Consider the following 21,293-nt stretch of genomic DNA (forward strand, 5'->3'; position numbering starts at 1 on the left):
TGGGTCTAATCCCACTGGAATGTTTTCACAGTCACGTATTTTTTAGTTTGATTCCTGGCAGCTTAGAGAGAAGACCCACTCGCTCTTCTCTCCATTTTTCTCCAGAAAGGCTGTGTTTCTGAACTGGCAGGAAGCCTGGGTGAATCTGTTCACAGGAAAACCATTACAGGCTGTGCGCGAGTGAAGTCCAGAATTGGTTAACTCTCCCCAGGAAAGTTGGTGTGAATGGCCTATCTTTCTCCAGAAGGTCTGCTGCCTGTGCGTACTACCTTTTCTACACTTGAGGTGAACCACAAACTGAAAGCAATGTTTGAGGGTGTTGTTCGTGTAATATGACAATAAATGAATCAGTGTACGACTGAAAATCTAGTTCAAGACTAGTTCTTTAATGTTGAATAAACTGTAGGTAAACTAAACTATTGCTAACCAAACTGTGGATCTTTTAACCATGCTACTAACAGCTCCTGTAACTCTGATCAAGACTGGCTTTGTCCGGTTCCAGTGGCCTGTTCCTCTTGCATGGCACCTAGTGGTCTGAGGCTAAATACACTTTTATATACACAGTTACAGCACATCATTGCAGAGGGAACAAAGTCTCTGCCTTTCTGAGAGAGGTGTGAGTATGGTGCTCCGGAAAACTGCAGGAAAACCAGCACAGGCTGCAAAACCATTGATTTTCACAGTTCACTTACGAGCAGCTGGAAAATGGATGCAGCTCTGCGCCGTGATTTGGTGCCAAAAGCAAGTCCATGGAGGGTGCTTGACGTCAAGTGTGCATGCTGGGCGTGTGGCCTGCTCTCTGCTGCTCCTTCTGGCTGGAAGACTACACACGGTCTCGTTTAGTTTCATTTAAAAGCCGGTAGTGGGCAGCGGGGCGCTTCTCCCGCGACCGGGATCGCTGCGGAAAGGGTGCGACCGATCGCTCCTCAACCCTCACAACACACTCCTGCCCCACCCATCCTGTGACGTACCCATGGGTTGAGACCTGCACTTTGATAAACCCTGGGCAGGATTCTCCGTCCCGCCAGCCGCGTTTTCCGACGCAACGCGCCCCCGCCAGCAGCGGGATTCTCCTTTCCCGCAGCCAACCAATGGTATTTCCCATTGCGGCCACCTCTCACATTCGGGACACCTGCGGGTATGGGCGCGCTGCCGTCGGACCATAAGATCCTGCCGACGGAGAATTCCGTTGCCCATTTTAATTGATTGTATCTTAACTGAATTCCAGTACCGCCTGTCGTACAGCAGTCAGTCAAACTGTGCTACATGGAGCAATCCCATTCTTGCACAGGAAGCTGATAAGGGTTGTTGGGCCTGTTTAAAGCTGCGAGTTGCCTTGTGCAGCAGCAATATCAGTGCCTCCGGTCACACACTGACTCGGAGCACAGCAGATGGAGTTCACGCTGACGGTCAAACTGTTCCTCAGCTGTTACTAGGCAGAGTTTCAGTGTTGATCGGCCCTGGGTGTACCAGGAGCTCCGCATTCTCGCCAAAGACACAGAGACGAGAGATTTTTGGGTCCTGCTCATTCCTGAACGAAAACCGGTGAAGTGCTGGCCAAGCGTGCCGTTTTCTTGCGTTTGGTAATGTGAAGATTTAAATGGTTACCGCACGCAGAATGAATCTCTCAGAGGTAACACATCTTATTGCTGTATTCTGATTTTGATGTTGCCTGATTGATGATTATTCACTGAAGTGCGGAAATTGCATCAATTTCCTTTTAGTTTTAGCTTTTCTGTCCCACGTTTAGCTGCTCCTTGTTTCTCACAACGAATGCTCCAAAACAAGCTAACTTTGTAACTTCAACTATCCTACTTTGTGTTTCTCTGTCGCCTGTATGCTAGCAGCTGTAGCTCCACAGCCCTACCCTCCATTCTTAGAAGGCTAGGGGTTCAAGTCGCACTCTTAGAGATTTGACCACGCCATTTAGTGCAGTACCGAAGGAGTGCTGTTGGAGGTACTGGGCGCAATTCTCCCATCGGGAGACTAAGTCCCGACGTCGGAGTGAAAACCGGAGTGTTTCACTCCGGTGTCGGGGGCCGCTCCCAGCCCCCTATTCTCCCGCCCCTGGGTGGCTAGGAGCGGCGCCGCGTCATTTACGCGTGCCAGGCGGCGCCACGTAAATGACGTGCCAGCGCCGCGTAAATGACGTCAACCGGCGCATGCGCAGTTGCCGTCCTCCCCGATGCTGCCCCACAAGAAGATGTCAGATGGATCTTGCGGGGCGGCGCAGGAAAGGAGCTCCTCCTTCAGAGAGGCCGGTCCGCCGATCGGTAGGCACCGATCACGGGTAGACCCCTTTTGAGGCTGCCCCCGGTCCAGGACCCCCCCCCCCCCCCACAGGCCGCCCCCATAGCATTCCCGCGCTGTTCCCACCGGCAACGACCAGGTGTGAACGGTGCCGGCGGGAAGCCGTCGTGTTGGGCAGGCCGCTCGGCCCATCCGGGCCGGAGAATCGCCGCTCGCCCGTTGCAAACGGTGATTCTCCCAGCGGCCAGCCGTGATTCTCGCCGCGCCGGTTTGGGGGGGTGGGAGAATCGCGTGTGGTCGTTGGGGCGGCATGGTGGGACTCGTGCGGTGTCCCGGCGATTCTCCCACTCGGCATGGGGGGGGGGGGGGGGAGAATTCCGCCCACTGTGTTTCAGGTGGGAAGCTAACCAAGGCCCTTGGGCGGACATCAAAGATTCCCAGAAATATTCAAAATAATAGAGAATTCTGTCTGGCTGATATTTATTCCTGTACCAAAATCACTAAACAGATGATTTGTATCGTACTGCCACTTGTTGCACGGTAGCACAACGGGTTAGCACTATTGCTTCACAGCTCCAGGGTTGCAGGTTCGATTCCCGGCTTGGGCCACTGTCTGTGTGCAGTCTGCATGTTCGCCCCGTGTCTGTGTGGATTTCCTCCGGGTGCTCCAGTTTCCTCCCACAATGCCCGAAAGACGTGCTGTTAGGTAATTTGGACATTCTGAATTCTCCCTCTGTGCACCCGAACAGGCGCCTTAATGTGGCGACTAGCGCCTTTTCACAGTAACTTCATTGCAGTGTTAATGTAAACCTACTTGTGACAATAAAGATGATCATTTTATTGTTATTATTTTAGAACTTTGCTGTGCACAAAATGGCTGCCGCTTTCCCCTACATTACAAAAGTGACTAAACTTCAAAAATACCCCTGTGGTAGTCACCACTGATGTATTATATTGTATATAAATGGGTATTATGGTAAGGCCCCTGTACTACAGGTACGGGGGTAGATCAACCGTATCAAGGCCGACATCGCCAAGGCCGTGATGCACGCGGTCGACAAGATGCTCCCCTTCCAAGTCAAGAGCGATGCATCAGACGTCGCTCTGGCCGCCACCCTCAACCAGGCAGGCCTGTGGCATTCTCTTCCCGCACCCTCCATGCCTCCAAAATTCATCACTCCTCCATCGAAAAGGAGGCCCAAGTGATCGTGGAAGCTTTGCGACATTGGAGGCATTACCTGGCCGGCAGGAGATTCACTCTCCTCACTGACCAACGGCCGGTTGCCTTCATGTTTAACAACACACAGCGGGGCAAGATCAAAAACGACAAGATCTTGAGGTGGAGGATCGAGCTCTCCACCTTAATTTACGAGATTTTGTATCGCCCCGGTAAGCACAACGAGCCCCCCGATGTCCTGTCCGGAGGTACACGTGCCAGCGCACAAGTGGACCGACTCTGGACCCTGCACGACGATCTCTGTCACCTGGGAGTCACCCGCTTTTACCACTTCATTAAGGCCCGCAATCTGCCCTACTCCATCGAGGAAATCAGGGCTGTCACCAGAGACTGCCAGGTCTGCGCGAAGTGTAAACCTCACTTCTACCGGCCAGACTGAGTGCGCCTGGTGAAGGCCACCCGCCCCTTTGAACGCCTCAGCATGGACTTCAAAGGGCCCCTCCCCTCCACCGACCGCAACACGTACTTAATGTGGTCGACGAGTATTCCCGATTCCCCTTCGCCGTCCCACACCCCGATATGACGTCTGCCACCATCATCAAAGCCCTCAACACCATCTTCGCTCTGTTCGGTTTCCCCGCCTACGTCCACCGGGGATCCTTATTTATGAGCGAGGAGCTGCGCCAGTACCTGCTCAACAGGGGCATTGCCTCGAGCAGGACGACCAGCTACAACCCCAGGGGAAACGGGCAGGTGGAGCGGGAGAATGGGACAGTCCAGCTGACCCTCCGGTCCAGAAATCTCCCGGCCTTCCGCTGGCAGGAGGTCCTCCCCGACGCACTTCACTCTATTCGGTCGCTCCTGTGCACCGCGACCAACGAAACCCCCCTATGAACGTCTCTTTGCCTTCCCCAGGAAGTCCACCTCCGGGGTTTCGCTCCTAACGTGGCTGGCAGTTCCAGGACCCGTTCTCCTCTGCAAGCACGTGCGGCTCCACAAGGTGGACCCGTTTGTTGAGAGAGTACAGCTACTCCATGCGAACCCGCAGTAAGCCTACGTAGCGTACCCTGACGGCCGCCAAGACACAGTCTCCCTCAGGGATCTGGCACCAGCTGGGTCCCCCCCCACCCCCCCTCCCCCGGTGCCACCCTCCCCTCCCCCAGCGCACCCCACCACAGCCCCTGCTCCAGGACAATCCGTCCTCTCCTTGCTTCCACCCGGGGATGAAGAGGATTTCGACATGCTCCCCGAATCACCGAAGACCAAGCCGACGCCTGAGTCGCCACCAGCACTGCGGCGCTCTCAATGACGGAACATGGCACCTGATTGTCTAAATTTGTAACCTTCTCTGTAATTTTAAAACCAATCTGTATGTATATAGTTTTCCACCACCTCCGCTGGACTCATTTTTAACAGGGGGTGAATGTGGTAGTCCCCACTGTTGTATTATATTGTATATATGGGTATTACGATAAGGCCCCTGTACTACAGGTACGGGGATAGATCCCTGCCTGCTGGCTCCGCCCAGGAGGCGGAGCATAAATGTGTGTGCTCTCCGAACAGCAGTCATTTCGTAAGCTGCTGTAGGAGGCCACACATCTCTGTGTAATAAAGCCTCGATTACATTCTACTCTCGTCTCGTCGTGATTGATAGTGCATCAACCCAATTGACTCCAAAGTCCAAGGCCATTCCAGATACTTTTTTTTAATGAGGGAGGGTGTGTGAGGGTGTGTTTGTGTGAGAGAGAGTGGCTTAGTGTGTGTATGTGTCAGTGTTCGTGTGACAGAGGGGGGGTGTTGCCATTCTACAGACTTAACCACATTACAGAGTCATAGAGATGTACAATGCAGAAAAGGCCCATCGAGTCTGTAATTACTACCCCTCATCTCCTGTTAAACCCACTTACCAGCACTTGTCCCATATCCTTGAAAGTGATAGTATTTCAAGTGCTCACTCAAGTGCTTTTTAAAGGTTGTAAGGTTTCCAGCCTCCGCTCTCTTCCCAAACAGTGCATTCCAGTTTCTCATCACCATTTTGTGAGTGAAAGAATGTCTTCGATGTGTTGGGTGTTCTGGATCACATACAGGTCACCAACAATTGAAGTAGTGCAACACTATTTTATTAAAAGGTTAACTATTTAACCATACTTGAACTGTGGGTAAATACGATACAAGCTTTAACTAAAGACCTTTGCCTTGTCCTAACCAGCTGATGCACTCAGCACATGGTGAATGTCTGTGTTGCAGGTTGTGAGCTCTGTGCTCCTAGCTAGCTGCTACTCGAATGAGCGGGAACTCTGATGCCCCCTGTCTTTATAGTGCGTGTGCTCTCACTGGTGATTGGCTGCGGTGTTGTGTATGTTGATTGGTCCCACTGTGTGTCCATCAGTGTGTGTCTGCACCATGATATACTGGTGTATATTACGACAGTGTCTGCACCATGATATACTGGTGTATATTATGACGGTCTTCTCAAATCCCCTTGGAATCTCCTGCCCCTCACCCTAAAACTATGCCCCCTTGTGATTGATCCCTCAACCAAGGGGAACAGCTGCTTCCTATTTACCCTCAGAATCTTATATACCTTCTCTGCTCGAAAGGAAACAGTCCAAGTCTGTCCTTATAGCTCCATCCCAGGCAAAATCCTGGTGAATCTCCTCTGTACCCCTCCAGTGCAATCATCTCCTTCCTATAGTGAAGCGACCAGAACTGCACCCAGAATTCCAGCTGTGGCATAACCAATGTTCTGTACAGCTCCAACATAACCTCCTTGCTAGATCTGTCTTTGGTTGTGATTTTAAACCAAGGTCTTTATCAGCCATCTCTCCTTGATGCAAAAGAGTCCATGACCATACTTGAACTCCCAACCTTCTGACACAATGTCAGAGATGAGACTACTACCACTGAACTACTACTGTCTCCTAACAAAAAGAGGTGTTAGTTTGTGCAATAGCTAAGAAAACCCTTTTATTCAAAATAACTACTTACATTTCATATTATTGTTAGAAAAATAATTTTTTATAAAAGATCGAAGGGCTGATGATGCATTTGTGCAAAAGATTACTCGGGAATTTTCGAAGGCCAGCTGAAAGGCAGCACGGTTGCACCGTGGTTAGCACAGTTGCTTCACAGCTCAAGGGTCCAAGGTTCGATTCCCGGCTTGGGTCATTGTCTGTGCGGAGTCTGTGCGCTCAAGTGTCTGCGTGGGTTTCCTCCGGGTGCTCCGGTTTTGTGCAGGTTAGGTGGATTGGCCATGATAAATTGATCTTAGTGTCCAAAAAGGTTGGGTGGGGTCACTGGGTTATGTGGTTACGGGAATAGGGTGGAGATGTGGGCTTAAGTGAGGTGATCTTTCCAAGGGCCGGTGCAGACTCGGTGGGCCAAATGGCCTCCTTCTGCACTGTAGATTCTATGATATAGAATTACATTTAGATTTGCTTTGTCACAACAACTGGAGAGTTTGCTCACCTTTCAGGCCTTCTTAATCTGAACAAGAACAGTTAACAGGTCTCGAAATATGTTGATAGGGACTGATACCAAAAGTGAAAAAGAGTCGGGGCAGGCAGCTGCCAATGGAGTAGTGCAAGTGGACACAGTAAAAATTGGATAAAATGACAGTCAGAAGTTGAGAGATGAAGATGGTTCTGCATCCTCTGTAGCAAAGCACCTTTTATAGTCTCACCAAGGTTCCTTAGTCAGTACCAGTTTTTTATGGACACTATGAAGCCCCTGAAGATTTAAAAATGGCATCCAAAACACACAAGAGAACATGGCCGCTCTCTTACCTGCCATGCTGTTATGGCGATAAATGCACCAATTGCGAGGCACATGGGAACAGATATACCTGGATAGAAAGCTTGAAGATAGCAACAGCAGAGCTGTGTTCTGTTCCCAGGCTAAAGTAAAAATAAGACTGGATCACATGACACACTTCCCTTTTAATGATGTCATGCTGTTATTCCTTAAAGACATATTACAGCATTACCCAGGGGTAGATTAATGCAGGGGTCCTTGAAGAACTGTGAGCAGGAGCTCCAACCAAACATGGACTGTGTTAAAACTGACTGTAACACCGAACAAATCCATAAAACCTCTGGATCAGTTTAATTTAAGTGCCGTATGTTGTGATATGATTTACTTATCAATGGCAAATAAACCTCTTCCTTTATGAATTTTATGATGGAGGTGGAAGTTGGGAGAGATGGGAGGGTGGAGATTGAGGGGTCGGGGGGCTTTGTGTGGGAGTTCTGGTGGGCTCTGAAGAGGGGCACGTAAAGTTTCCATGGATTGCAAGTTGAAAATGCACCTCGTTAAATGTAGCAGATAAAATTGGGAATTGCTCAAGTCGTAACATCAGAACTGCTATGTTAGAATACAAAACAGAGTCTGGGGTCCAATTGAAATGAGATCGATAGATTTTTATGCTGGGTAAGGGAATCAAAGGATGAAGAACAAATGTAGCTGAGTATCCGATGAGTCAGGATCTGAGTGAATGGTGCATCAGACGCAAGAGTCTGAATGGCCTCATGTTCCTCAGCATTGTGTGAACAACTTGGATCACACTTACACGACAAAGGGTGCATTGTTTAGAGGAATTTCTAGGTGTACTTTTATGAACAACAGTATCTATGTGACAGCCCGAATTGTTCACTGAATCAGTCTGCTCTGTTTAACAGACTAACCTTTGCATGAACGGTTTCCCACACAATCTATTCTCAACGTGGAACAAAGCTGAGCAAATTGATAATGGAATGAAGGAACAGGCTGTTCCTACTATAATAATCTTTCTTGTCACAAATAGTCTTACATTCACACTGTAATGACGTTACTGTGAAAAGCCCCTAGTCACCACATTCCAGCGCCTGTTCGGGTACACAGAGGGAGAATTCAGAATGTCCAAATCACCTAACAAGCATGTCTTTCGGGACTTGTGGGAGGAAACCGTAGCACCCGGAGGAAACCCACGCAGACACGGGGAGACCATGCAGACTCCGCACTAACAGTGACCCAAGCCGGGAATCGAACCTGGGACCCTGGCACTGTGAAGCATCAGAGCTAACCACTGTGCTGCCGTGCCGCACACTGAGCACTCCTATAAAAACACAAACTAGGATTTTGCAGCAGGTCAGAAGCATCTGTGGAGTGAGGGAGCAGTTGATGGGTCCTTCATCAGGACTGAAGGATAAAGAGTAAGAGGAGAATGGGGCAGGGGAGAAATATCAAAAGCAAATGACAAGGAAGTACCATTCAGATGGTCAGACCGCTCTCTTCAGTCAAATAAAAGAAAAATGAATAAACAAAAGGAGGGGAAAAAAATAATGAGACGGAGGAAAGGCCAAGGAAAAGATGAGAGAGAAGGAAAACCCTCCCAGTAAAACCTAGGAAATGACTGGTACTGAACCAAGGTGTTCTTGTGACCTCAAAATGGAATTTCAATTCAGGCCAGTTCCAATTATCACAGATGTCAGTCTTCAGCCAATTCGATTCACCCCATGTGGTATCAAGAAACGGCTGCAGGAACTGGATACTGCAAAGGCTACGGACCCTGGTAGAATACTGGCAATTATACTGAAGATTTGTGCTCCAATACTGGCTGCACCCCTAACCAAGTTGTTCCTGTACACTGGCATCTACCCGACAATGTGGAAAATTGCCCAATATGTCCTCTACACAAAAAAACAGGACAAATCCAACCCGGCTAATCAGTCTACTCTCAATCGGTAGTAAAATGATGGGGCCCGATTTAACAGCCTCGTCGCGCCTGACTTGGTGTCGCAACGAGGCCTTTGAATCTCATGAGAGGCCTCTCACGAGATTCGCAACGCTTGAGACGTCTCGCGAGATTCAATTGAACCTGGTGAGACTTCGCAATCTGGATCCCTTCCTGGCGAGATCCAGATATGCATGCTTAAATGAGTAATTAGGCTCATTTAAATATGTGTTGGCCAGATTCTCCCAGGGCCCAGGATTCACCGGACGGGCCTGCAGGGCCTCGCTGGGGCGCCGTTTAGCACTGGTCCACACAAACGTGGACCAGTTGTAACAGCACCCGGTTTGGGGGGGTGGGGGTCTCACAGGCCATTGGAGACATTCAGTGGCATCCTCATCCTGATAGCAAATAGTGAAAAAGCCATGGAACTGCAGGCTCTGCCCTCAAACCAACCCTGGTTCTCAGGCTCTTCCCAACTGTGTTAACATCTTACATTTTGTTCATTCAGTTTTGGGATTGGTGTGACGCCGACTAGGCCAGCATTTATTGCCCATTCCGAATTGTCCTGCGAAGATGGTGCTGAGCTGTCTTCTTGAACCACTGCAATGTAGGTACACCCACAGTGATGTTGGGGACGGAGTTCCAGGATTTCCAGCGACAGTGAAGAAACCATAGAATTCCTGTAGTGTTGAAGGAGGTCACTCGCCCATCAGGTCTGCACCAACCCTAAGCCCACCCTATCCCTGTAACCCCATAACCCCTCCTAACCTACACATCTTTGGACACTAAGGAGCAATTTTAACATGGCCAATCTGCATATCTTTTGACTGTGGGAGGAAACCGGAGCACCCGGAGGAAACCCATGCAGAAGCGGAGAGAAAATGCAAACTCTGCACAGTCACCTGGTGAGCCACGTATGGCTACGCAAGGCTGTTGTTTATATGTTCGACTGTTCTATTAGTATTGTTATCTCCACTGTTGTGTATACTTATTGTTATTGCTGTTCTGTTATTGGTTGTTGCTGTTGTACTGTTGGAATGTTATTATTGGTGCTGCTGTTGGCCCCGCCTGTGGCTCCGCCCAGCTGTGGAGGTATAAAGCCTGTTGACCTGGGTCAGCCCTGCAGTGCGGGAGGAGCTACAGGTCGGCACATATTTAGCTTATTAAAGCATCGGCTCACTGCTTCTGAATTGATGTCTATCAATTTAATAAGCTAAAATTTTGATAATGGATGCTGCCCTCAAACCTGAACGTCTTGAACTGGACCCGCAGGCCGCTTGTAGCACCGTCAATATGACGCGAGGCAGGTTGAAGTAATGTCAATTGAAGGCTTTATTAAGCAGAACTTTATCCCCAGCAGCGTGGTTACAGAATGCAGCTGCTGAGGGAAATGGAGGGAAAACTGGGTTCTTATACTGGCATTTCTGGGTGGAGTCCAGTAGGTGGCAGATCCTATCAGGACCTGGCATCCCTCCACCAATAGCCTGTCGACACGTGGTGTACCGTATTACCCCTAATACATACCACCACATTCACCCCTTGTTGAAAAAAAACCCGGCGGGATGGTGGTTCGCATGGTGGTAGGGGTTTACAGAGTTGGTACTGTGCCGTAACTTTGAACAAAACACAAAATTATCGCTTCAACTGGGCCAACGGGCCAAACAGGGTCGGCATGATGCCATAACTATAACAAGACACAATAACTGAAAACTGGGCCAACGGGCCAAACAGGGTCAGCATGATGCCATAACTATAACAAGACACAATAACTGAAAACTGGGCCAACGGGCCAAACAGGGTCAGCATGATGCCATAACTATAACAAGACACAATAACTGAAAACGTTGAGAGTTAAAGTGATTCAATGAGCTGGATGGGCGCCCTGGTCGTCCTTTCCGATCATCTCGGGAGTGGTGGTGATGGTGCTGGCTCGAGTCCCGTTGGCTCTGGGAGTGTAGCGCTGTCCCCTGTGTCCTTACTCCTGGGCGGGTCTGGGAGGCGAACCGAACCCCGCGGGAAGGGGGTGCCTGCGGGATGAACCGGCGAGAGTGAGGAGGTGGTGATTGGCGTTGCGGGGGTGTGGGTAGCTCCGGCGGGCGCCAGATCTCGCAGGGAGACCGTGTCCTGTCGGCCATCGGGGTACTCCACATAGGCGTATTGCGGGTTGGCGTGAAGGAGATGCACCCGTTCCACCAACGGATCTGACTTGTGCGCCCGCACATGTTTCCGGAGCAGAATGGATCCCGGAGCTGCTAGCCAGGTTGGAAGTGGCATTCCAGAGGAGGACTTCCTAGGAAAGAGGAGGAGGCGCTCATGAGGCGTTTGATTCGTGGTGGTGCACAGCAGGGACCGGATAGAGTGAAGGGCATCCGGGAAGGCTTCCTGCCAGCGGGAAATTGGGAGGCTCCTAGACCGGAGGGCCAGCAGGACGGCCTTCCAGACCTTTCCATTCTCCCTTTCTACCTGCCCGTTCCCCCGGGGGTTGTAACTGGTCGTCCTGCTCGAGGCTATGCCCCTGCTGAGCAGGAATTGACACAGTTCGTCACTCATAAAGGAGGACCCCCTGTCGCTATGGATATAGTCGGGGAAACCGAACAGTGTAAAAATGGTACCGAGGGCTTTAATGACTGTGGACGCTGTCATGTCGGGGCAGTGGATGGCGAAAGGGAAACGGGAGTATTCGTCAACGACGTTCAGGAAGTACGCGTTGCGATCGGTGGAGGGGAGGGGGCCTTTGAAATCCAAACGGAGGCGTTCAAAGGGTCGAGAGGCCTTAAACAGGTGCGCTCTATCTGGCCTGAAAAAGTGCGGTTTGCACTCAGCGCAGATCTGGCAGTTTCAGGTGACTGTTCGGACGTCCTCGACGGAGTAAGGGAGGTTGCGGGCCTTAAGGAAGTGGTAGAAACAAGTGACCCCTGGGTGGCAGAGGTCCTCGTGGAGGGCTTGTAGACGGTCCACTTGTACATTGGCACATGTGCCGCGAGATAGGGCATCGGATGGCTCGTTCAGCTTTCCGGGACAATACAAGATCTCATAATTGATGGTGGAGAGTTCGATCCTCCACCGCAAGATCTTGTCGTTCTTGATCTTGCCCCGCTGTGCATTATCGAACATGAAGGCAACCGACCGTTGGTCAGTGAAGAGAGTGAATCTCCTACCGGCCAGGTAATGCCTCCAGTGTCGCACAGCTTCCACTATTGCTTGTGCCTCCTTTTCCACTGAGGAGTGGCGGATTTCTGAAGCGTGGAGGGTTCGGGAGAAGAAGGCCAAGGGTCTGCCTGCTTGGGTGAGGGTGGCCGCCAGAGCTACATCCGATGCGTCGCTCTCGACCTGGAAGGGGAGGGACTCGTCGCTGGCGCGCATCGTGGCCTTTGCGATATCCGTTTTGATGCAGCTAAAGGCCTGGCATGCCTCTGTCGTCAGGGGAAAAGTAGTGGACTGGATTAGTGCACGGGCCTTGTCTGCGTACTGGGGTACCCACTGGGCGTAATAAGAAAAGAAGCCCAGGCAGCGTTTCAGGGCTTTGGCACAGTGGGGGAGAGGGAACTCCATGAGGAGGCGCATGCGTTCAGGGTCAGGGCCTATCACTCCATTACGCACTATGTCGCCCAGGATGGCTAGACGATCGGTGCGGAAAACGCATTTTTCTTTGTTGTAAGTGAGGTTCAGGGCGTGAGCGGTCTGGAGGAATTTTTGGAGATTGGCGTCGTGGTCCTGCTGGTCGTGGCCGCAGATGGTGACGTTGTCGAGATACGGGAACATGGCCCGTAAACCGTGCTGGTCAACCATTCGGTCCATCTCCCGTTGGAAGACCGAGACTCCGTTCGTGACGCTGAATGGAACCCTTAAAAAGTGGTATAACCGCCCGTCTGCTTCGAAGGCCGGTTGCAGTCACCGGGACGGATGGGGAGCTGGTGGTAGGCGGACTTGAGGTCCACGGTGGAAAAGACCTTGTACTGTGCAATCCGATTGACCATGTCGGATATGCGGGGGAGAGGGTACGCATCTAGCTGAGTGTACCTGTTGATGGTCTGACTATAGTCGATGACCATCCTCTGTTTCTCCCCGGTCTTAACAACTACCACCTGGGCTCTCCAGGGACTGTTGCTAGCCTGGATGATGCCTTCCTTCAGCAGCCTCTGGACTTCGGACCGCATAAATGCTCGGTCTTGGGCGCTGTACCGTCTGCTCCTTGTGGCGACCGGTTTAGAATCCGGGGTGAGGTTCGCAAACAAGGAAGGCGGTTCAACCTTGAGGGTCGCGAGGCCGCAGACAGTCAGTGGGGGTATAGGGCCGCCAAATTTAAATGTTAAACTCTGGAGGTTGCATTGGAAGTCCAATCCTAGGAGTGTGGGCACACAGAGATGGGGGAGGACATACAGCCGGTAATTTCGGAACTCCCTCCCCTGCACCGTTAGGTTATCGATGCAGAACCCCGTGATCTGAACGGAGTGGGATCCCGCCGCCAGGAAAATTTCCTGGGTGCTTGGCCGAATTACGAGGGAACAGCGCCTTACCGTGTCCGGATGAATGAAGCTCTCCGTGCTCCCAGAGTCGATAAGATACGGCGTCTCGTAGCCATTCACTAGGACTGTAGTGGTTGCAGTCTGGAGCGTCCGGGGTCGCGACTGGTCGAGGGTCGTCGAAGCCAGACGTGGTTGCTGAAGTTGAGCATCATAATCAGGCAGTATGTGGCCGTCTGTGTCGAGCTCCTTCAGCCAAGATGGCGGCGTCCACGGATCGAGCGCGGTCGGTGGTGGACAAAATGGCGGCGCCCATCTCTCCCTCGTGGCGTCCGGGGTCCAAAATGGCGGCGTCCATTGGTCACACGTGGATCGCTGGGGGGGCTGTGGTCCCGTTTCTTCCCCGGAGATAGCGGCGACCCCGCGGGACTTGCACACCGTCTTGTAGTGGCCCTTCTTCCCGCAGCTTTTGCAGGTAGCCGCGCGGGCCGGACAGCGCTGCCGAGGGTGTTTCAGCTGGCCGCAAAAATAGCAGCGGGGCCCCCCCGGTTGGTCTGGTGTTTTGGCTGCGCAGGTTTGCAGGGGTGGGGGGGGGGGTGTCGGAGAGTCGACCGCAGCGGGGGTCCACAGAGCCCAAGGGGCTGTAGTGCGGTCGGGGGCGTAGGCGCGGGCGTTACGCGAGGCCACATCGAGGGATGCCGCCAGGGCCCGAGCTTCTGTAAGTCCCAGAGATTCTTTCTCCAGAAGCCTCTGGCGGATCTGGGAAGAGGCCAAACCTGCCACATACGCATCGCGGACCAGGAGTTCTGTGTGTTCACTTGCTGTTACCGCCGGGCAGTTGCAGGATCTGCAGGGCGTTATAAAATTCGTCCAGCGATTCCCCCGGAAATTGCCGTCGTGTGGCGAGCTGGTAGCGAGCAAAAACCTGGTTGGCGGGCCGGATGTAGATATCCTTCAGCGCGGCGATGGCACCGGTGAAACCGTCCTCGTCCTTGATAAGGGAGTAGACGTCAGGACTCCCCCTGGAATAGAGGACCTGATTCTTTTGTTCATCAGTCGGTGTGCCGGGGGCCGTTCGGAGGTCGCCCTCAAAGCATGCCATCCAGTGTTTGAAGATAGAGGCCGAGTTAGCTGCTTGGGGTGCGATGCGCAGGCACTCCGGGGTGATTCGGAGCTCCATGTTCCCACGTCGTTTTCTTCAATTTAAATTCTGCTTAATAAATTGTAGCACCGTCAATATGACGCAAGGCAGGTTGAGGTAATGTCAATTGAAGGCTTTATTAAGCAGAACTTTATCCCCAGCGCGTGGTTACAGAATGCAGCTGCTGAGGGAAATGGAGGGAAAACTGGGTTCTTATACCGGCATTTCTGGGTGGAGTCCAGTAGGTGGCAGATCCTATCAGGACCTGGCATCCCTCCACCTGTCGACACGTGGTGTACCGTATTACCCCTAATACATACCACCAGACCGCTGAAGCGCCGGCTATCTTTGAGCATTGGCTCAGCTGCTTCGAGGCCTACCTCGAATCCTCGCCTGCTGCCGTTTCCCCGGCACTCAAGCAACGTCTCCTCAACGCCCGGGTGAGCCACCGGATCTTCCAGTTAATCTGAGATGCGGACTCGTATACGAAGGCTGTAGGTGAACTCAAGGAACAGTTTGTGAGGCCAGTAAACGAGGTCCTCGCCCGACACCTCCTCACCGCGTGGCGCCAGCGCCAGGGTGAGTCGCTCGCGGAGTATCTTCGTGAGTTGAGGGTACTCGCCCTCAGTTGTTACTGCCGGGCGGTCTCTGCATTCGGAGCTAATGATTCAGGACACTTATGTGGCTGGAGTCCGGTCCAGCTATGTCCGGCAGCGCCTCCTCAAGAAAGGGGCTCTCGACCTCGAGGCGACAGTGAAGCTGGCGACCTCATTAGAAGTGGCTTTCCAGAGCCTTGAGGCCTTCACGTCCGACCACGCGGCATCCTCAGGGACGTCAGAGGCGAAGCCACCATCTGACCCAGGCGTACCTCACTCCTGCGCCGCACGGCTGCCGGCCAGCTCCGGAGGACCTTGCTGTTATTTCTGCAGGCAGGGCCAGTATCCCTGACAGCGCTGCCCAGCACGCAGCGATGTGTGTAATGAGTGGGCAAGAAAGGTCATTTTGCGAAGGTATGTCTGAGCCACTCTAAAGCCCCAAAATCAAAAGCCGGTCAGCCTGAGGCTCACAGACCCCACAACGTGGCATCGTGCCTGCCGGGACCGCCCCCTTCCCACGCGTCATCCGCCGCGTGCGACCCGTGGAGGACGCCATCTTGGTCATCATCGCCGACGCAGCCCACCACTTGCGACCAGTAGGCGCCGCCATCTTGGCCGACATCGTCGATGCCGTCATTTTGTGAACTCGCTGCTGCCACAGATAGTCCTTCGCATTACCTCAGCTCGGTCCAGCTCGACCAGTCCCGGCCTTACCATCTGCGAAATTCGATGATGGCTGTCAAACGCAACGGGCAGGAGGCGTCCTGCCTCTTCGACTCCGGGAGCACAGATAGTTTTGTCCACCCGGATATGGTAAGGCGCTGCGGCCTCCAGGTCCTCCCCGTCTCGCAGACTATATCCCTCGCGTCCGGTTCGCACTCCGTACAGATCCGGGGGTCTTGCATCGCAAACCTGTCAATACAAGGTATACATGTTAGAGTACACTAACTTTAAGCTCTACGTCTTTCCTCATCTCTGCGCTCCCCTCCTGCTCGGGTTAGATTTCCAGTGCAACCTCAGAAGCCTAACACTAAAATTCGGGTGACCCCTGCCCCCTCTCAGGATCTGCAGCCTCGCAACCCTGAAGGTTGCCCCTCCCTCACTGTTCGCGAACCTCACCCCAGACTGTAAGCCCGTCGCCACCCAGAGCAGACGGTACAGTGCTCAGGACAGGGCCTTCATCAGGTCAGAGATTCAGCGGCTCCTGGAGGAAGGGATCATCGAGGCCAGCAACAGCCCCTGGAGAACGCAAGTGGTGGTCGTCCGGACCGGGGAAAGGAACCGGATGGTAGTCGACTACAGTCAGACAATCAACCGGTACACGCAGCTCGATGCATACCCCCTCCCACGCATATTTGATATGGTCAATCAGATTGCGCAGTATTGTGTCTTCTCTACGGTAGACTTGAAGTCTACCACCAGCTCCCTATCTGGCCGGAAGACCGCCAGTATACGGCCTTCGAGGCAGATGGCCGCCTCTTCCATTTCCTCAGGGTCCTCTTCGGCGTCACCAAAGGGGTTTCGGTCTTCCAACGAACAATGGACCGAATGGTGGACCAGTACGGGCTGCGGGCCACGTTCCCGTACTTGGATAATGTCACCATCTGCGGCCATGACCTGCAGGACCATGATGCGAACTTAGACAAATTTCTCCGCACCGCCCGGCTCCTTAATTTAACCTATAATAAGGAGAAATGCGTTTTCCGCACAACCCGGCTAGCCATCCTCGGCTATGTCATGGAAAACGGTGTCCTAGGGCCCGACCCCAACCGCATGAGCCCCCTTCTCCAGCTCCCCTTCCCCACTGCCCCCAAACCCTGAAACGATGCCTGGGGTTTTTCTCGTATTATGCCAAGTGGGTCCCCAACTACGCGGACAAGGCCTGCCCACTCATTAAGTCCACTATTTTTCCCCTGACGGCTGAGGCCCGCTTGGCTTTCAACCGCATTAGAGACGACATTGCCAAGGCCACGATGCATGCTGTGGATGAATCCCTTCCATTCCAGGTGGAGAGCGATGCGTCTGACTTTGCCCTGGCCGCTACCCTCAACCAGGCAGGGAGGCCAGTCGCCTTTTTTTCCCGTACCCTCCATGCCTCCGAGATTCGACACTCCTCCGTCGAGAAGGAGGCACAAGCCATTGTGGAAGCTGTGCGACACTGGAGGCATTACCTGGCTGGCAGGCGATTCACTCTCCTCACAGACCAACGGTCAGTTGCCTTCATGTTTAATAACACGCAGCGGGGCAAGGTTAAGAATGACAAGATTTTACGGTGGAGAATTGAACTCTCCACCTATAACTACGACATCTTGTAGCGCCCTGGGAAGCTCAACGAGCCCCCAGATGCCCTGTCCCGCGGTATGTGCGCCAGCGCGCAAACAGATCGGTTACGGGCCATCGGTTAGGGGCTGTTTAGCACAGGGCTAAATCACTGGCTTTGAAAGCAGACCAAGGCAGGCCAGCAGCATGGTTCAATTCCCGTAACAGCCTCCCCGAACAGGCGCTGGAATGTGGCGACTAGGGGCTTTTCACAGTAACTTCATTTGAAGCCGACTTGTGACAATAAGCGATTTTCATTTCATTTTTCATTTCATCCACAACGACCTCTGTCACCCGGGGGTCACCCGGCTTCTTCACTTCGTCAAGGCCCACAACCTGCCCTATTCCATTGACGATGTCAGGGCTGTGACCAGGGATTGCCAAGTCTGTGCAGACAAGCCGCACTTCTATCGGCCAGACAAGGCTCACCTGGTGAAGGCCCCCCGCCCTTTTGAACGCCTCAGCATGGACTTTAAAGGGCCCCTCCCCGCCACTGACCGTAATGTGTACTTTCTCAACGTTGTTGATGAGTACTCCCGCTTCCCGTTTGCAATCCCTTGTCCTGATATGTCCTCTGCCACTGTCTTCAATGCCCTGCGCAGCATTTTCTCCCTGTTTGGTTTCCCCGCCTATATACATAGCGATCGGGGCTCCTCTTTTATGAGTGAGGAGCTGTGTCAGTACCTGCTCAGTAAGGGCGTCGCCTCGAACAGGACTACCAGCTACAACCCCCGGGGGAATGGGCAGGTGGAGAGGGGGAATGCTACGGTCTGGAAGGCCGTCCTTCTGGCCCTACGGTCTAGAGGTCTCCCAGTCTCCCGCTGGCAGGAGGTCCTCCCTGACGCGCTCCACTCCATCTGGTCACTGTTGTGTACTGCCACAAACGAGACCCCTCACAACCGTCTATTTGTTTTTCCCAGGACGTCGATCTCCGGGGTCTCACTCCCGGCCTGGTTAACGAAACCTGGGCCCGTCCTCCTACCGAAACATGTGAGGAGCCATAAGGCCGATCCCCTGGTCGAGCGGGTTCAGCTTCTCCACGCGAACCCTCAGTACGCGTATGTGGCACACCGCAATGGACGACAGCACACAGTCTCCCTCCGGGACCTGGCTCCCGCGGGATCCCCGCACCCATTATCACCTCGCCCCCTCCCAGACACCACCCCACCCACTTCCCCACCGAGACCTTCACCAACATCTCCCACAGGGCCCTTTAGCCCTGCATCTGCGTCGTCACCCTATCCGGGACCCTGTTGTGCGGACGATGTGTTCCCGGAGCCAAAGGTTTTGACGCCAGTGTCCACGCCGCAGCCGGAGCTGAGGCGTTCGCAGCGAACAATTCATCCTCCTCTGAGACTGACCTTATGAGTCCCTTTCACCCCCGCCGGACATTTTTTTAACGGGGGGTGAATGTGGTGAGCCACGTGTGGCTACGTAAGGCTGTTGTATATATGTTCGACTGTTCTATTAGTATTGTTATCTCCACTGTTGTATATACTTATTGTTATTGCTGTTCTGTTATTGGTTGTTGCTGTTGTACTGTTGGAATGTTATTATTGGTGCTGCTGTTGGCTCCGCCTGTGGCTCCGCCCAGCTGCGGAGGTATAAAGCCTGTTGACCTGGGTCAGCCCTGCAGTGTGGGAGGAGCTACAGGTCGGCACATATTTAGCTTATTAAAGCATCAGCTCACTGCTTCTCAGTCCCTCGTCTGAATTGATGTCTATTATCACCCAAGTCCAAAATTTTACCAGGGTGCCTGCCGCTGTGAGGCAACAGTGCTATCCACTATGTCAACGCTCCGACAATGCTGATATATTTCCAAGTCAGGATAGTGAGAGTCTTGGAGGGGAACTTCCAGGTGGTAGGGTTTCCAGGTATCTGCTACTTCTAGATGGTAGTGGTTTAGAATGCGCTGCTGAAGGAACCCTGGAGAGTTCCAGCAATGCACCTTGTAGATGATACACAGAGCTGCCACTGTTCGTCAGTGATGGAAGGATTGAACGTTTGTTGAAGGGGTAACAATCAAATGTGCTGCTTTGTCCTGGATGGTGTTGAGCTTCTTGAGTGCTGTTGGAGCTGCACTCATCCAGGCAAGTGGGGAATATTCCATCACACTCCTGACTTGTGCCTTTTAGATGGTGGACAGGCTTTGGAGAGTCGCGAGTTACTCACCACAAGATTCCTAACCTCTGACCTGTTCTTGTACCACAGTATTTATAATAATAATAATCACTTATTGTCACAAGTAGGCTTCAATGAAGTTACTGTGGAAAGCTCTGAGTCGCCATATCCCGGCACCTGTTCGGGGAGGCCGGTAAGGGAATTGAACCCGCGCTGCTAGTTCAATTGGCTAGTCCAGTTCTGTTTCTGGTCTATGGTAAGCCCCAAGATGTAGATTGTGGGGGATTCAGGGACGGTAAAGCCATTGCATGTCAAGGTAGTTAGATCACCCCTTGTTGGAGATGGTCATTGCCTGGCACTTGTGTGGCACGAATGTTACTTGCCATTTGTCACCCCAGACCTGGATAATGTCTAGGTCTTGCTGCACTTGTACATGGACTGCTGCAATGGCTGAGGAGTTGTGAAGCGTTCTGAACATCATGCTGTTTTAGCAGTGTTACCGTCTGGTATATCAGAAAGGTATCGTTATCTATTCATCTGAGGCAACAGGTCCTGGAAAAATATTCATTTTAGGATACAAAACCGAATCGATTCCAGCTTTCTGCTCGGATCAGTGACTGGGAGTACAACTCTTCGAGTGACATGGCGGAACACTCTGGAAGGCACTTCTACTAATCTATTCGAATCTAACAAGTGGGTGGCTGCGCTCTCACACATGACATGGGAGTTCAGCATTAAAGGAGGAGTGACCTAATGAACCATTTATCAGTAAAAGCTCAGCCACATGGTAATTCATTAGTAACAAGCTGTGTTTCACAAGTATTTCTTCCCTGCAGACAACGGAACATTTTGTAAAAACCCAGCAGGCACCTTGTCCTGTGCAATCTTTTTTTAAATAAATTTAGAGTGCCCAATCCTTTTATTCCAATTAAGGGGCAATTTAGCATGGCCAATCTACCTACCCTGCTCATCTTCTGGCTTTGTGAGGGTGAGACTCACGCAGACACGGGGAGAACGTGCAATCTCCACACAGACAGTGACCCAGGCTGGGATCAAACCTGGGTCTTCAGCGTCGTGAGGCAGCAGTGCTAACCACTGCGCTGCCGTGCCGCCCTTGTCGTGTGAAATCTATTCAGATACTTTTTTTTCTCATCAAGCCACCCAGTTCATTAACTGGAAAATAAAATCAAGACATCACCCCTTCACCATGTTCCATTTCTAGGGCAAGTCACAAGGTCGTTGCAAGGGTCAAAATCAAATAAAGTTTTTGAAAAGGATCTGGAATGTGAATTGATAGAAAAGGAATGACCCCTTTGCCTAATCCCCAGATGTTGCACACAGAGCTCTGAAGGCCGAGAAATTATGGCAATTAAAAATGGCTCTGTATCACCAGGGCGGCACAGTAGCACAGTGGTTAGCACTGTTGCGTCACTGCGCCAGGGTCCCAGGTTTGATTCCCCGCTGGGTCACTGTTTGTGCGGAGTCTGCACGTTCTCCTCGTGTCTGCGTGAGTTTC

General features: G+C 52.3%; 1 protein-coding gene across 7 annotated transcripts in view; it reads left to right on the top strand.

Annotated features, from left to right (window-relative positions):
- The window catches only part of camkk1a (calcium/calmodulin-dependent protein kinase kinase 1, alpha a), a 329,689-nt gene that overhangs the window by 190,352 nt on the left and 118,044 nt on the right, over nucleotides 1-21,293 (top strand). The window contains exon 1 of one of the 7 annotated variants that reach the window (XM_072469149.1): nucleotides 1,491-1,633. The exons of the other annotated variants lie outside the window; for them this stretch is intronic. Within the exon in view, the coding sequence (XP_072325250.1) occupies nucleotides 1,601-1,633 (33 nt within the window). The 5' untranslated portion in view covers nucleotides 1,491-1,600. Of the gene's footprint in view, nucleotides 1-1,490; nucleotides 1,634-21,293 lie in introns of those variants that run through there. 7 annotated transcript variants of the gene reach the window in all.

Source organism: Scyliorhinus torazame, chromosome 12 (assembly GCF_047496885.1).
Source record: "Scyliorhinus torazame isolate Kashiwa2021f chromosome 12, sScyTor2.1, whole genome shotgun sequence".
Classification (NCBI taxonomy): domain Eukaryota; kingdom Metazoa; phylum Chordata; class Chondrichthyes; order Carcharhiniformes; family Scyliorhinidae; genus Scyliorhinus; species Scyliorhinus torazame.